Below are 18,106 nucleotides of genomic sequence, written 5' to 3'. Positions count from 1 at the left end.
CATTTTCACTTTACATTTCCATACATGAAAGTTCAGAATCTCATAAACACACAGCTCCAGGACTGATGCTACCAGAATAGGACCAAACATCTCAAAATAAAATAATTTCTAATAGCAGCTTCAAATGGGTCCCAGACACTCTATAGTTCCAATTTAAACAGCTACAAGTAGATTTGTTGTGCTGGAATCCATTTGACCCTTCGCTCACAAATTACAAGGCAAGGAAAGATTAATAGGAGCCTTCAAGAAAGACTGACACATTCTAGCTAAGCAGGTAGTGATATAATCTCATGAATTATTGGTCAAGATGTTTTCTCCACAGTGAACCATTTAGTGTGGTCGCCTTTTGCACATTATTAAGTAATTTATTGTCATTCGCCAGTTTGAAAGCTTGAAATTGGAAAAGAGAGAGAAAGAGAGAGAGAGAGAGAGAGATGTTTAAGAATGCTCTGTATTTATACAGGAAGACTAAAAACCTCCATTTTATCCAGTTCAGGTCAGATCAATATTGCATTAACTCAGTAGGCAAAGTCTTACATGTTGTGTAAGAAAATTCAATACCCCTTTATATCATAGTCTGCAAAGCTTTTGGCTGCTGTATTTACACAGCTAGATGACGAGCCCACAGCCATGATATCTAGTGGCAGTATTCAAACAAATAAAATTTTAAATTACCATGTATGTGTCTTAAAGAAAGTATGAACCCATGAGTCACGCTGAATCTTAAAAGTGTGAATCTGCTTTGAAACAAGTTCCCTTCTGTTTGCTATTTCAAAGGAAGCATCCTTGCAGGAAATGGGGTGGGGGTGAAGAGGGTGGCTCAGAATAAGTACCAGGGTATGGAATTATAGTGGCTTCGTTTCTCCTCCTCATTAAGGTCAATGGCTGCAGTGATCAAAGGGCCTAATGGAAAAGGAGCAAAGTCACAGATGTTTGCCCATTGGACAGAAGGAGGGGGAACAATGAGAGGAAAAGGCCAGATGCTGACTAGTCAGATTCAAGATAAAACATACAAAGCCCCAGAGTCCTTTTCGTGGGAGATTAAAGAAGCAGGAGCCACAAATGAAGAGACTTCCATGGCTCCATCAAAAGTTGCCAGACACTTGCAGTGCCTTGGGGTGGTGCATGTTAAGCTGCGTCACAGTGCCATACACCTCCCTAAATTACAAAGCAGCCTCCCTTCCTTGCTTCTCCAAACCTTTCTGTTACGTATGGGCATCGTACGACAAACATCATAGGCCCTAGTAAACTTAATTAAAAAGTAAACAAAAACAAAACATGCAAAATCAGTGCAGAGGCTATCGGTGTAAGTTCTGGACATGCCTTTTATTTCTGGGCCATCACAGACCAGTGTAACAGCAGCAGCAGTCTGCCTCGGTGCCATAGCTCAGTGCTTAGAAACTGCTGTGCACACATGTGGGCATTGCCAAATTTTAAACAGACTATTAAGTCTGTTTGAATCTGCTTATCACTCATGGTTAAACTGTTGGCTCTGTCTTGCTATTCATCTTTTTCCTCATCGCTTCTTCACATACACTAACAGCCACTAAGTGGGATGTGGGTGCCGCTGAGGTCTAAACCACTGAGCCTCTTGGGCTTGCCGATCTGAAGGTCGGCGGTTCGAATCCCCACGACAGGGTGAGCTCCCGTTGCTCAGTCCCAGCTCCTGCCAACCTAACAGTTCGAAAGCATGCCAAAAAGTACAAGTAGATAAATAGGTACCACTCCGGCGCAAAGGCAAACAGGGTTTCCGTGCGCTGCTCTGGTTTCGGTGTTCTGTTGTGCTGGAAGCGGCTTAGTCATGCTGGCCACATGACCTGGAAAAACTGTCTGTGGACAAATGCTGGCTCCCTCGGTCCGTAAAGCGAGATGAACTCCGCAACCCCAGAGTCGTCTGCGATTGGACTTAACTGTCAGGAGTCCTACACCTTTTTTTTTTATTAACAGCCACTAAATCTATTGCCTTTTCTATGTCCTAGCAGTTTTCTTATGGGGATCTCACCTTATTGCATGTAGAGTTTCGTAACCATACCTACATACCCTGGAGGAGTTTCTGTCTTGGAGATAAAGAGTTACCATTAGTATGCAACAGAGAGGAATCACATATAGTAGCTTTATTCAAACTGGTGCCCTCCAGATATTTTGGGTTGCAATTCCCATCAGGTCTGGCCAGCACGGTCAAGGATCATACATGATGGGAGTTGCATCAGTAGAGTACCAGGCTGGGAAACTTGACATAGAATAATGCTGTCTGTGCACCATACTTTTAAAGCACACGAATCCTGGGAACAATCGTTTGTTAAGGGTACTGAGAACTATACATCTTTGAGCAGGAGACTGCAGTTCACAGTATTCTCTGGGGCAAGCCATGTGTTTTGAATATGTGGTGTGTTTAAATGCTGGCCACCCACTGTTTTCAGTGGTATTTGAAACTTGCAGGGAGCCCATGGAATTGAGAGAAAAGGGTAAGCAGAAACACTTTGGCTGAAGGAGGTGAAGCAGGGAGAGAAGGGTGGATGTGAGGGCACTATGAAAAGCACGACTGGAACAGCTTGTACAGAAGCTGTGGTAGGACTTGAGGACTTATGGGGAAAGCTACTGCAGGAGAAGAGGCAATGAGTGCTGATTTTGTTCTTGCGAGCAGAGAAGCAAATGCCTGGGAAGGAACAGAATCTGTGCTTTTTGGCTCTCAGCCATATGGAAATTGTGGTAAGAGGCTCTTAGGCTTAGAAAGTTCAGCCAATCTGGTTATAGATTTTTATTTTTATTTTACTAGCAAAAGATTTGTTGTTCTTAAACTTCCAGAGGTGATTTCACTGGCATATATCTTTGGTGAATGCCTCTGAGGGATATTACCATAATGGAAAGGAAATATTTCATACTCAAAGTGAATTATTTTCTTGGTGGCACAGGCCACAATATGAGCAGAGGGGGAATGCTTCAAGCTGGAAGCTGTTGAAAGCACAAATAGGAATGGACAGTGCAAGGGAAGGAGGGAGCCATTGATTACTGGGCCATTGTAATCACTTAGGCATTTCTCTGAATTTACTGAACAATCCATGACAGCTTGCCCTGTGAACATACTAATGAATGAGCATAGATGCTCAAGTATACCATATCCTGCAGAGGCACAGCCAGCAATTCACTGTTGTAAACACAAGCAGAATAACAGAAGGGCAACCTCTTGAAACCAGAATGTATGCAACATACCAGTGTGATAAACTGGCATCAAGATGTCACCTAGACACACCAAAGCAAACAAGGAGGTTGCATACCATATAAAGATATCACATCATTACCGTATTTTTCCCTCTATTACACGCAGATTTTTTCTCCTAAAAAGTAAGGGGAAATGTCTGTGCGTGTTATCGAGCGAATGTGTGGTCCCTGGAGCTGACAAGCGCGAGTGGAGGAAAGGAGGAAGTTGCTGCTTTCCTGCATTCTGCCTCAGGGTCTTACTGCCCACCCGCTTCTGTTTCCTTACTGTGTTTGCTCAAACGGAACAAAGAGCAGAGAAAACCCCTCCCCTCCAGGCAAGCAGAGTGGAAAGCTCCTCTCCGTGCGTCTGGGACTCGAAGGCAACATGCAGGTTGGGGGGGGGGGGAGAGAGAGAGAGAGCTGGCTGGCTTGGGGGGGGGACTTTTGCCTTCCTTTCCTCCCTCCGGTAAAACCCCTCTCCTGCATTCTTAGCCAGCTGCTTCTCTGCACACCCCTCTCCTTGTCGCTTCTATGTTTTTCCTTCCCTCCCTACTTAAAACGTGGTTCCAATCACGGATCCACATGGATCCTCAGGATCTTTGCATTGAGTCACCCCAAATTCACCATCAGATCACATAGCAATGATCTGATGCAAAAACAGGGCTGCAATGGTGCAAAAACATGGTTACAAAGCACGGATCCACATGGATCCTCAGGATCTTTGCATTGGGCTACCCCAAACTCACCGTCAAATCACATGTCTGTGGCCGCAGCATGAAGCACAAAAATGATACATCCACTGTTTCATTCAGAATTTTTTTTTCTTGTTTTCCTCCTCTAAAAACTATGTGCGTGTTATGGTCAGGTGCGTGTTATCGAGCGAAAAATACGGTATATATAAGCACTGATTAGTGACATGGGAAATGACAGTTTGCAACGTTTTCATTTGCCGTGTCACTAATTAGTGTTTATATTGAAGCTGTGGTGCTACTTTACCATATGCATGCAACCATAATGTTCTGATGTTGCTTTACTGCAAGGTTACATTCAATGCATTCTTGTGATCCAATTTAAGAGGTTGCCCTTCTGTTCAATCTGTGTTTATGTCCTGTGTACGCCTGAGTTTCTGTTTGTTTCAGTGCAATTCACCCTTCCTTCCCATTGCCTTGTTCACTGAGTCTTGACTGTGTTCTCATTTCTCTTGTACGGATGGTGAGCTTTATTTCACGGAACTAGTAGTGCAGGCTGGACCAGCTGGACCCCTTTGTTTTGTTGGCAAAGGTTCCTTTGTGCTTGTAACTGTGTGCCTCGTTACTAACAATCGCAATCATAAAAATATTTCCCCTATAAATGTATGTTGCCATTTTCCACTGGATTTTTGTACTGGAGTATAGGATGCTGTCTTATACTGAGTCAGGCCATTGATCCCTCTAGCTCAGTAATGTCTATGTTGATTAGAAGCAGCTCTCCAGGGTTTCTGACCGGGTTCTCTCCCAGTCCTACCTGGAGATGCTGGGTATTGAACTTGGGACCTTCTGCATGCAAAGCAGATGCTCCACCACTGAGCTATGTCCCTTCCCCCATACTGTGGGTTGGTGCCTTCTGTTTTAACCTTTAAATGCCTGCTGAAATCATTTCCAGATCCCCAAACTTATGCAGTCAATTAAGAGAATTTCCATAACAGCTGACGGTCACAAATTTTTATGTGGCTTTTATTTTACATAGGTATTCTTGTGCACCATTCTGATATATATTGCAGTCTGTAAATATTTTTTATAAATAAGTAAATACTGTAGGAGCGAGGGTTTGTTGGTAGCATGGAACTATAATTTGTTTTGGTTAATAGCTGGTGTATCATTGTGGATATATTCTGCAACATGTTCTTGACACAGTAACAGTGCATTAGTGAAGGGCTGATATGGCTTTATTAGTTGTTTTGAGGTGCTTCCAAACATTTGTGGTATAAAATGTTACAGGGTTTCGGCAGGAAGCTGCAGGGCATGCACTGATGGGAAATGAATCAGTATAACACACACACACCCCAAAAAATGTTTGCATACCTTGCAACTGTCCCGTTTTAAGTGGGGAATCCAAGATTTACAGAAGCTGCCCCAGTACTGGCTTCTCAAAGTACACTAGTGGTGGCTGCAGTGGCCGAGGAGGAGGGTGAAGGTACAAGGGAGGGAGGGAGCTGAGAGGGGGCAGGGGCAAGGCCAAAGTAAGATGGGGGGCACAGCCTCCATCAAGGTCATGTCCCAATTTGCCTCATTCTGGTGTTGGGTGGTATGTGTCTTCAGGCACAAACAGTTTTGAATGCAGGATCACATATGATTGCTCCAGAAGCATCACAAGCAGAAATCATCATGAATGCACAATAACAACATCTGGAGGGGGGCAAGCGTTTCCTATTTTCTGTGAGGCCTCTCTTCGGGTGTGCATAAAATGCCATCTTCTATTGTTGTGGAGACTTCACCGTTGTGCTCTTGTTTACTTTCAGTTGGTCCTCACATAGGCCGATACTGTGGGCAAAACACACCCGGCCGTGTCCGCTCTTCAACCGGCATTCTTTCCATGGTTTTCTACACCGACAGCGCAATAGCAAAAGAAGGATTCTCTGCAAACTACACTGTCCTGCAGAACAGTGTGTCGGAAGGTCAGTGTTTATCCATCCTACAGAGTTGTGTGCTGAATACTGTCTGTCCTGTCTCCTCACCTGCTGGGTGCTGCATGAAATATTTAAAGAAGCCTTAGATAAATAAGAGTCCTTTGTGCATCTGTTTTTAATGCAACCACCCAAGGGCAGGAGAAGACATTTCCACTCAAATTTATTTGTCTAAAAAGTCACGACGTTGTGGAGACATTCTCCCTTCCCTGTAGAAATGTAGAGTAGATCTAAACAATAACATCCAGACCAAGAAGTCTAGAAGTATGTCCACAGCTGGAAAGCATGCAATTTTTAAATTCTGCTCCTTATTACGTTATCTGAGTATCAGGAAAATCCTGGTTAAATGGTTGGGAGATGCAGGGTGCTACTTGGATGACTACAATGTTGTGTGGATGGCGTTTAAACTACCGCATGTATACAGCCACGATATAAAATACCAATTTACTGTACACAACATTTTGTCTAAGCGGATAGCAGTCTGTGTTTGGCACCTCATTTCTGCAAAGGCAAGAACAGAGGTCTGAGGGTCAAAATCCATTGAAGGAAATGTTGATGTGACAGGGGGAGCTGCTCCAGCATCTGACAATCTGTCGACTATCCAGGGATGGTGAATTCCCACCCAGAGCTAGAGTGATGTAGTGATTAGTGAGTTGGGCTAGGACTTGGGAAACCAGAGTTCAAATCCTTGACTCAGCCATGAAGCTCATTTGGGCTGGCCACTGTCTCTCAGGCTAAGCTGTTTTGCAGAGTTATTGTAAAGATCAGCTGGAGAGAGGATAGAACCACTGATGCCACATGGAGCTCCTTGGAGGAAAAGTGGGATATAAATGCAATTATAAAGAACAAATGTAGTAGTAAACTATGCAGGAACTCTTGACTCTTGCCCAGCAGATCCAAGCTTTTAATACCTCATCTACAGAGCATCTTGCATTGTCTTTGATCAAAACAATAGCCGACATCTGTACAAAATTCAACATTTCAAATGGAGATTCTGCAGCATAGCAAAGTCTGACGCCTCTTAATAATGTCTCTTAAAAGCCAGTTGTAATTTTTCTGTTTGACTTCACAGAATTGTTTCCCTCAGGGAAAATGCTGATCGACTAGATCTCATTTTTGGTCATGGGTGTGTTTTTAAACCTTCAAATAGAATTAAAATTGTAGGGGATACAAGGCTAATCATACCCCTGTCACATCACGGCCGCTTTCTGATTTTTTAAACATTTTATTCCACATCTCTTGTTAACATTTAATGCATTTTTTTGGTCTGAATTTAATGCTCATCATACAGACAGGCCTGTTTTATATCCCACGTAAAGGGAGTATGTGAAGACTAGAGCAACAGCTTTTAAAGCTGAAGTTTACTGTATAAGTAAAATATGGAGGCAGCATAGTAGACTTTTGACAAGGAGGTCTGGTTCAAATCCATGCTTAAGCCACAAGCTTACTGGGTGCCCTTGGGCCAATCACCATATCTAACACTAATATGCCTCATTTGGTTGTTGTGAGGATTAAATGGGGAGCAGCATGTGTTCACCACCTTGAATTTTTTGAAAGAAAGGTGGAGTAATTTAGTCCATTATCCTCTCTTTCAGGATTCTCACCCCTTTTTTCTTGCAATGGAAATTGCACATGCTGGGCTACCATGGTTATATACCTTGGTTATTTCAAAACTTGCCAACATTTCAGAAATTTTGTAATATTAGAGTGATTTATGACATAAGTCTGACATAAAGAACATGAAGAGATTCCAGCAAAGGCCCCCATGACTTTGTATTCATGTATCATTTCTGATCTTTATAGCCCTATATTTCTACAAACACACAACCAAGGAGGCTAGACACATAGAGTCAAGATGAGTAGTTCTTGCATTGGTTTGTGCCTTCCACTGTGTTTGGGTGCTTTCAAAAACTTGACCACAATTGTCAGCAGTAGAAGAACTGCTATGGCCTCATTTGATAAAGTCACGCATCACAGTACTTGGGCATCCCCTTCAAAGCAGGAAAGGGTGAAATACTGAGATGTTAACTTCAGCGTTACTTTGCCATTGTCTTCATTGGGATATGGATTGCAGCCACTGCTTCTTGTCATAGCTATTTTGGATTTTGTGAACCTTATGTGCTACTGACAGCATTGTCATTTTCAGATTTCCAGTGTGCTGAACCTCTTGGTATGGAATCTGGTGAAATACATTCTGACCAAATCAGTGCCTCTTCCCAGTATAGCACCAACTGGTCTTCTGAAAGGTCTAGATTAAATTACCCTGAAAATGGGTGGACGCCTGGAGAAGATTCCAACAGAGAATGGATACAGGTATGAAAGACAACCAACCCACATCTGTAAAAATTACAACTCTGGTGGGGTGTTTCAAAGAAAGCAGGAGAGGCAAAGTCATTTTAAAGGTAAATGCACCAGTGTATAGAGTGAAAAAAAAATCCTGCATAACGCAGAGTCCTGGGCATGAATATTTCAACTCCCCCATTCGATGTTTATTACAAATAGGCTAGGTATGAGGTGGAGGGAGAGAAAGGAAAGGTCAAGAAGATGCATTCTTTCACTTCCTGCATGGTTTTTCCCCTCTTCATTTTTCTGGGCACAAATAACAGAGGTTTTGGTTTCGTCAGAAAAGTCAATATTAGTTTAACAAGCACTTAAAGTGAAATGGTCTGCTGAGCAGCCTGTGGTAGCTTTCACAAGAACAGTACTCAATAGCTACTTGGTGCCATGAGGAGATGAGTGAGAATGTCACTTTGGGAGGTCTGTGTCTTTCGCAAAATTTAAAGTAAAAATGAGATAAGCCTATTGTTTTCTGTACATCAGAACATTAGACCCATAGGTAGACTAAGACAGTGTGGAACCAGGGAGTGGTATTCAACTTTTACTACAGAGTAGACCCATTGAAACTAATGAACATGACTAAGTTAGGACTATTAATTTCAGTGGCTCTACCCTGAGTAAAACCACCCAGAGAGTATAAGGCAAAAACTGCAATTGCCTTTGTTAAGTGTAAAAAAAGCTCTGAAATGAAGGAGTATGAAATCCTGAACACAGAATAGAAAATATAAGGGCCAATGTGCAATAAATAAAGTTAAGGATATTTAAGTGTGCCTGTTGTGCAGTGATATTCCCCATTCCATTTGGCAGCATGGTACAGAAAACCAATTTATCTAATGGTTACATGTACATTGTGGTAAGCAATTGTCAGTATTCACCCATTGAACCATATGTCATATGTACCTTTTTAGAAAAATTAAAACATATTTCTACTCATATGCAGAGAATTCTGATTAAGATGCTGAGATGAAAGCCGCATTTTGGCCCCAGTTCAGGACCATGTGTCAGGGTGTGAATTTTCTTAACTCTTTCCCCCATTCCTCTCCACCAATGAGCAGGTTCTTTGTAGCATTGTACAAAGCTGTATCTGAATATATTTATGACCCATCCTGGTTTTGAGAGTCGGTTTCTGATGCGGTGCCATACAGCTGTTGTTAAAAAATGAATGCAGAAATATTCATTCATATATTTTTGTTTCACCACCACCACACACACACAGAATGGGAATTGGTGTTCTTATTTCTGCAGAGGGGGATAGAGGAGATATTTACAAGATTTGGTGCCTCCGCTTCCTCTTCACCACCTTACCTCACTCCTACACCTTTGAAATAATTCGTTTTATGCTTGGTCCATTTTGTTCAAGTGATCAGTAAGCACTTCTCTACCTGAGTAATTTTCTAGTACTGTTGTGTAACCAGACCTACCATTTCGCTATCATTTATGGCCACATTAAAATTATTTATTAGAGAATTCAACCCAATGAATGCTGCTGGGTTGTTCAATTGTTATTTTTTGTTTTACAAAAGGGAGTTTGTTAAGAATTCAAAGACTCAGTTATCATAAATATCAGAACATTTCCCCCCTCTACTATTTAATTAGAATCTCCACTTTCCTCTTTAATTGTGGTCTAAATGCAGTTGATGACAGCAGGAGCCAGGAGAGAAATGTTCACATTTGTTAGATTAATAATGCAGTATTGAAAGCTTCCAGTAGTTTAAATAACTGGGGCATTCTTCGGGCTTTTATTGTTTTCCATAGGAAATATCGAGCTGACATATAAGAATAATGCATCATTAACCATCAATAAGAGCGTTCGCATCAGTGTTTCCTCTGAGGTTTGCTGTCTGCAAGAAAGCTTAAAAACATGTTGAGTGGTAATCAGCCAGGGGAAGAAAGTCAGGGGAAATCTTTCATTCCTGATCCTTTGGTACACAATGGGACTCTCAGGTGTCCAGCTTATGAGGCCTCAGCACATCCTGAGCTGCTGAAAACCAGTTAATTGTAAATGATAAACTTAATCACACTTCACCGTAGCAAACAGAAATCAGTTGATTCTAACTCCCAAGGAATAAGTAGCAGGGAAATTAAGCAAACCTTGACTATAAATCAAACGACGTTGGCGTTAATTGCTGTCACTTATCTTCACAGAAGTGTAGCAAACATAAAAATTGCATTCCATATTTTTATTCCCACTTCTTTTTAAAAGAAAACCCACTTCCATATTCCCCGCTCCACAATTTAGTAAAAGAGAGCCAGAAATCTAACTTGCAAGTTGTAATTTCTCCCTGTAACTTGCTCTAAGCAAGCATTTAGATGAAGTCAAGAGGTTCACATAGCAGCAAAAAAAAACCCCAACCAATGGCAGCAGGAAAGTGAAAATAATTTTGAAAGTTAATCTCAAGGAAGAGAAGACTGGAGGTAGCAAATATGCAAAAAGTTCATTACAAAATGAATGGAAATGTATTTCAAGTGTGGCCTTATTACGAGGCTGAGCAAGTCCAGTACCTCCAGCAGCAGATTAAGGGAGTGTAATACTTAGTGGGGCTTACAAAAATCTGCAGTAAGTTCCTGAGGTCTCTTCTTTGTACTGCCAAAACCAGTAATACTGTATCTTGGGTAATGCAAAATATAGTACCTAGAGTGCAATTGTGAGTGATGCAAATATACACAAGAGCATCAAAGTCCTGTAAATATTAGATGCTGTTCTTAAGGTGTGCTTGTATTTCCTTAACTGCCTTGGGAGTCCTCAGCTGCTGCAACAACAACAACAAAAACAACAATAGTGATCTATCTTCTGCCAGTACAGAATTATCTCACACTGGCAAGGATATTATTCACCTGTGCATGCACTAACTGCCTTAGATGTCAGAAATGGGCACTAGAGATGTGTATCTAGGAATCCCATTCATATCTGATAACTATGTCCATGGTTGTCCAGGCAGCATTCCTCCAATGATAGCATAGTTGGTTGGATGGTTTCAGCTATGGTCAAAGACAGCCCAGACTTCCTGTGATACTGGTGGTAACGGCAGCTGCAGAATCGCTTCTCGTGGGTGCAGAAATGAAACGTAGACTTCTGGAAGCAACTAGGGAAGCGAAAAGTGGAAAGAGCAGAAAAATAGAGGCAGTTGGTTGTGTTCTAATCTCCTTAGCAAAAAAAACCTAAAAACCACATATGCTTATGTAATGGTTATAGGGGTTGCTCGTGCGTAAGTTGCCGCCACTCCTGGCTAGGTTGCCTGGTTAAACCTTTTCTGTCTGGACAGCCCTTCACTTCGTGGCTGTTTCAGTTGCTAGCAGAATCCGTCAGTGGGCGTTTCTTGAACCTCTTCCAGCACAAAAGTTCTTTGACGCCAAGTCTCCGCCTACTCTCCCTGCGCGGAAGTCTTCTGCGCAGGGTGGGTGTGGGTATCGGAGGACCCGTGCTCTCCCCGCTGGTCTCCGGTGAGGAGTCCTGGAGCCCCCTCGCCGATTCCCCCATCTGCCCCCCTTTATCCCTGGTGTTACGCTGATTTCCTTCCCCAGCCGATGAGCTACCTCTCTCCCTGCTGGGCCCTTCTCCAGCATCGCTTGGGAGCCTTGCCTCCGCCTCTGGCTCCGATGGCAGTTCCCTGACAGCTTATTACCAGCAGGTTGCATTGATCCTTAAAGCAGGGCACTGAGGGAAGGGGCAGGATGTGGCGCATGGAGAGCATGTTTACTTGGCAGTAAGTGTACACTGACCTGAGTGCCCATATTGGCATGCCATGGGGGAATGAAAAAGAAGGCCCTGATCTCTTGGGATCTTCCTGTGTGTGGGTGGTGTACTGGCAGCATAGCAGACTGAATCCAGCATATGTTTCCCATCTTAACAGTGCCAAGAAGGGGAACTAAAGATATGCAGAATAGCATGTGTGAAGGGCCTACCAAAAATAAATCTTGTTTCTGTTACATCCAAAAGCCATAAGTAACCATGTTGGCCCATTTGGAGGGAGGACCCTAAGAGGCATTTCCTTTAGGCGCAAAATGCGAAAGCAGCGTTATTTACTTCCTTAATGCAATAAATGCTGTTCTATTGATGAAAACCTGTTTGATTTTTTTTTAATCTTCTGCTTCTATTTCAATTCTTTTTTTATAGTGAAATAGCATTATTGATATTCCACCACCCCCTGCTCCACAACAATGTTTTAATTTAATCCAGAAAAAGGAACAGAAGTTGAAGTATATTTCCGAGCTCCCCTCATTAACATATCCTTTCATGGGGGGGGGGGGGTAGTGTAGTATTTCCATTTTGGTAACCTAAACAGCAAACATGCTAATAGCTATCAATTTTAATAGTTTTAGCTCTCAAAACTAGTAAGAACGCCAACCCAAGGGTTCCACATCTGTTTTTAGTGAAATCTGTTCCTGTCTGTGGTATTTAAAATCTGAGGAACTCCTGTTATTGTGCAATTGGGAATCCTAAGGGAGTAAAATCTTAATCAAATCCATAACATGCAAGGGTTTTATGATTGCACTTTCAGTACATTCCTTTTAAACGGATGGCAGATTTCTGCCCTGGCAGCAGTAATTGCATTTTTACAGAGTACATTCAACATCCACAGTTAGGACCAACAGTTACATTTAAGCAGCACACATGAAGTCATTGCGCTTAAATAACTTTTGTAGTATGGTTAAAAGCCCTTGAGTGAAACCTGTGTTTGTAAACACAATTAGCACCTTACATCTCTTGAGTTTTGGGTCGTCCTGTGTTGCCGCCTTTAGTAAATCCCAGCCAGGCGCCTTCTCTAACCCACAGTTGTTACTGCAGACAAGAAGGAAGAAAGTCTGAAAAAATATTGCCAGGACATTTGCAGTGAGTTTATATAAGCAGGGAGATTTAACAAATTGTGAGATCTTGGGTGCTATGTCCAGCTAAGCCATACACAGAGTAGACCCATTGAAATTGATAGACTTGACTAACATAAGTACATTGATTTCAGTGGGCCTACTCTATGACTTAAAGCACATCCACCCCACCCAAAAAAGTATCATGGGAACTGTTGTTTATTAAAGGTGCTTTGAACTGTAGCTCTGTGATGGGCAAACTAGAGTTCCCAGGATTCTTTGAAGGGATGTGCTTTGAATATACAGTTTGTGTATGTAGCCTGAGTTAGATGCAGGCAGCGCTGAACGGAACCCACTCAAGAGTACAGAAGACTTAGTTCTGTTGTCAAATTCTTATGGGTGTATGAAATCAGCATTGGTTTTTTGTCTCTCCAAATAGAAATGTCCATTGCAATCTCTCTTCTGTGTACAGTGTACACAAATCACCACATCTTTCAGATTTGTACCCTGGGAATTGCCCTATAATTGCACCCTTCAGGTATATCCCCCCCCCCCCAAGGCATCTTACACAGAGATAGCAAACATGCTGGGTATCAAGATACAGATCATTTTCATTTTCATGTTATACTTTGTCAAATTTCACATGAAAAAATTGTGACATCTGTTCAGAGGCACAGCTGGGAGCAACATCAGCATGAGGATATTATTATAATTTTTTAAGTGTTGTTAATTTCAACATCCACGTAGGTCCAGAGACTGACTTATCCTCAGATGCCGTAAACTAATCCAATCCAAATAAATAGGTCTTCCAGTACTTCTAAAGGATGTCCAAGGTTTAGCACTGGCAAGTCTGCAGAGAAAGACCATTCCCCAACTCCGAGAAGCTTAGCCAGAAGACTATTTCACGTGCCTTTACTATCTACACTGAGTGCATGAGTGCCTGATTCAAGAAAAGGACTCTCTTGGACAAACTAAATGTAGCTTGGGAGATCCATGATATTTGAGGGAAGCACACAGGTGTTTGTAAGGTGTCTGTATGTTCCCTGCCCCAAGGAGGCAAATAGCAAATTGCTGAAGGTGTGTTAGGCCAGGGAAGCAGAATGGTGAGAAGGGGCTGAACATCCTCACCGCAGTAGCACTTCCCTGAACAGATACGTAGCTCAGTCAGTAGAACGTGAGTCTCTTAATCTCAGGGCTGTGGGTTCGAGCCCCACGTTGGGCAAAAAGATCTCTTACGTTGCAGGGGGTTACTCGATGATTCTCGTGGTCTCTTCCAACTCTACAATTCTATGATCCTCACCCCAGTGCCACTTCCCTGAACAGGTTTATAGTTCCATGCAACTGCTTTTTAATGGTATTGGGTTCCTTTGAGAGTAAGGGCAAGGCTTAAAGCTAATAAATACATAATTTGAGCTTTAAAAACAAACAACTGAGGTCACACACATCATGCATCGTTAAGCCCCCAGCTACTCTTAGGGGTGTTAGAGGAGGCATCTGTGTTCTGGTGACTCACACCTGCCATCAGTCAGAAGGAGGACTGCTGCTTTATGAACTGTGAATATTAAAACTTCTACAGACAGTAGCCTTCTTGGCTATGCTTCTGCCAAAGGTCAAATAGCTGATTTGGAGACAGAAACTTCACAGTGCTTCTTGGGAGGAACCTAATTTCCCTTTCTTTTGTCCCCCCCCCCCCCGCCCCACTTTCAAGACTTGAAAGATATACCAAGACAAATAGGTTAGATAATATTAATTCCTCCAACAGTCTGCATTGATTAAAACATAAAAAATGCTGTGCATTTCTCCCCCTTGTTCAAGGGAAAAAAATATTGATTGCGTTTAAAGCATTTATTAGTATAGAATACTTCCTCTGAACGAAAGATGCCTCCAAATGGAGTCTCCTTCCTTTTCGCTTTCAGATGATTAAGCAATCCATATTCCTTCAATATTTATAACTTTGTGACTGCTGTGTGGAGAGGAACTGTTATAACATGGATGCAAAAGGGAAGTATTCCAGCAGCAGGCTGAAAAATTATTGCAGTTCATCTTATGGCATCCCACATTAACATCTGTACAATATTCTGTCTTCATGCCAGGCATATACACATATTTTCATATATGTGTGTGGCTGGTACACAGTGTGTGTGTGTGTGTGTGTGTGTGTGTGTGTGTGTGTGTGTGTGTGTTTGAGAAAGTTTATTCCTCTTTCAGGCAGTTGCTCAGATTGGCTTTACTGGGGGGGGTCTAAATGCTTTGCGTGAGAGTCTGGGGGTGCATAGGAAACCTGCAGTGTCTGGCTTTTTTTCTTGCTTTCCCTCCCCCACTTCTTTTGAGCACTCACAGTACCCAAGTGTATCATACAACAACTGCTTGTGATAAGATGAATCCTAGAAACAGCTCTGCTTTTGGCTCTTCCTTGCCTTTGAAAGGCTGCCTGAGAGCAGAAGTTCACAGTCGTCATTGTCAGGCTTACTCATCGTTAGGGAGTGCACTGACATGAAAGCCAGGTTACTGTCAATTCATTTCCTCCTCCCCTCTCTCTCCTTTTCACGAACACAAGTTATCTATTCAGCTCATGTCATTTCACATTTCATAATGCCACTCCAGAAAATTATAACAAGCGGCACTGGCTGTTCAGTTGAGAGGATAACATCACGAAGCTGGTTTTCCATATTTACTTGTTCAGGAGCAAAACAACAGATCAGGGTATTTATTTCCAGGAAGGGGCCTTATTCCAGCTCAGAATTTATTGTCCATCCAGTTCAGTATTGTCAGCTATGACTGGCAGTTATCAGTCAGGGCTCTTTTCCTTGTTATCCAGTTCTTTTTTAACTGAAGATGCCAGGGATCTAACCTGATAACTTCTGCATGCAAACCATGTTCTCTCTCCAATGTGCAGCACTGAGAGTCTAGAACGGGGGTAGGGAGGACATACTCATTCATGGACAACCTTCCAGGGTCCACATGCTGGTGGGCGGGGGGCAAATACAGAGGGCCAGAGGGCCACATTTGTCCTTGGCCCAATGGTTCCCTAGCCCTGGTATAGAAAGTGCAACCCAGTCCTCCAAAATACATTTACTCAGAAGCGAGTATCACTAAATCTTTGGTGTTTATAGAAATTATTTTCAATAAACAAGCATTAAACAAGCAGATTTGGACATACTCCTGGGTCACCACAAAAGTTGTTATCATAAAGCCTCATTCATACTTGGTTTGTAAGTCAGTCGTTTTATTTGTATGCCTCCTTTTCAAAATTAAAACCATGCTCAAGGCGGCTTGCAACATGTAAAAAATTGCATAACTACAAACGTAACAAAAGTAGACCTAAACAAAAACAAAATATCAAAAAGCACACAACCAAATTGAAAAGTTTCCACATAAATCATAACATCAACAGCTGCTCTCCGACAAAAATCCCTGAACAACGCTCAACCCAAGATCCTGTTCAGCAGCCTCAGCTTTTGTAGTTGGAGCCTGTCAGGGCCCTGCCCTCCCAAGCTAGGTGGGAAAAGGCCTGCTAGGCAAGGAGCAGGTCTTCCAGGACTCACAGGCATGATGGTCCAGCAGGGCTCTTGTGTATTGAACAATAGTAGAAATTCAACAGGTGTAACTTTTTTCCAACATGGAGATAAAATGATAACTGTTCTGCAGCTCTTGAAGGTAGAGACTGCAGCCCTAGTTTCTACGTGTCAGAAGATCCGGGTGTTGGCAGCCTTGACAAGTTCAAGTGGCGAGCAATTAGTTTTTTAAGCACTGCTGGAGCCCAAAAGATAAAAGGGAGAAGAAACATTCGCAGTCTGAGAAGCTGTTCAAACTTGAGGAGGAACAGAAAAGTGATAGTGGGTCATTTGTAGGAGCAGAAGAGGGTGTGAAGACACTGCAGGGATCCAAGAAAGAGCTGGTAGCACAGCATCTGCTACTCTGCAGATTTAATTACACAGCATCTTGCCATCACTTTTAGGCTCAGTTACGTATCTTTGCCTGGACTAGTTTCCACATCTGTGCTCTGATATAAGCTGGAGCAATTAAGAGGCCATGACGGTCTTATTCAACTCATTGTCCCTTTAAGTCTCTTCTTGCTGCTTGGTCATTCACTGCCTGCATCCATGTGTTTTCCAGCCTTCCTTTATGCTTCCACTGAACTTTGCCCTCGTTACAACACTCTCTCATAGTGGTGGGGGGATTGCAGGTCAAAGGATCTTTGCTTCACTGAGTTAACTATCTGTCTTTCCAGAATCCGTGCATTCCATCGCCTGGGCTCACGCAACCCTGATTTTGTTTTTGTTGTCACCATCACTTCCTGCCATCACAGGAGAGCTTGTGCAAACCTGAAACTATTGTGTATTCCCTTGTTTTAAAATGCAGTCCTTAAAAGCCTTGCTCTAGCCTTTGTATCTGTCAATGAACAAATGTTTCATTCAGCAACAGCTTTCTTCTTTTTTTTTAGAGTCCACATAGATTAAACAAACTGAAGCCCCTCTTTTTTGTCTATGACCAGGCTACGTTTCAGACTGGATGTTTAAACTTAACAACTGAGAAGCAGCTGGTATCTATGCAGCCTGTTGTTTCTCTCCTGTGTGGCCTCCTGTGCTGAATCCACCAGATGACATTTATTCTTTATGTCAAAGAGCTACTCTCAAGATGTGGAAGGGTTGCTGTGTTCTGTGGTAGAGCATCAGACTTGCGTGCAGAAGAGCCCGCGCTGGTCAGTGTAGACCCTACAAAGCTAGATGTTCCAAGGGTCTAATTTGGAATAAGGCAACTTCCAGTGGATTATACCCAGCATTGGTAATACTCAGAAGAGACCCATTGCAATGACTGGACATGATTGACTTAGATCCATTAATTCCAATGGGTATACTGTGAGTAAAAGTTAGTTGGCCACAACCCTGTGTTCCTAGGATACACTCGGTTGCATTGTACATTGTAAAGTATGAGCTGGAGTTAAGCTGCAGAACTATGAGAAGCTGTCACTGAGATCGTATCTGTTCTGCCAGGATCACAGGCAATATCTGGCCAATCAGAGAGAAGTCACTAAAATGCTTTACCTTATCTTGGTGGTGCCAAAAATATTAGAATATTTTGGAATATATTAGAGTAGGTCTTTAG

At 42.5% G+C, this 18,106-nt stretch overlaps 1 protein-coding gene across 11 annotated transcripts in view; it reads left to right on the top strand.

Annotated features, from left to right (window-relative positions):
- Window positions 1-18,106, top strand: part of NRP1 (neuropilin 1) — a 139,763-nt gene that overhangs the window by 76,110 nt on the left and 45,547 nt on the right. For all 11 annotated transcript variants that reach the window (XR_014540460.1, XM_083579409.1, XM_083579413.1 and 8 more), the window contains 2 exons: window positions 5,696-5,851; window positions 8,007-8,173. Coding sequence is in view for 10 of the 11 variants with exons in the window: in XM_083579409.1 (XP_083435535.1) it covers window positions 5,696-5,851; window positions 8,007-8,173 (323 nt within the window). In the remaining variant the exon portion in view is untranslated. The remainder of the gene's footprint in view (window positions 1-5,695; window positions 5,852-8,006; window positions 8,174-18,106) is intronic.

Source organism: Podarcis filfolensis, assembly GCF_964270895.1.
Source record: "Podarcis filfolensis genome assembly, chromosome: 12".
Taxonomy (NCBI): domain Eukaryota; kingdom Metazoa; phylum Chordata; class Lepidosauria; order Squamata; family Lacertidae; genus Podarcis; species Podarcis filfolensis.
This window is presented reverse-complemented; position numbering and strand designations above follow the sequence as displayed.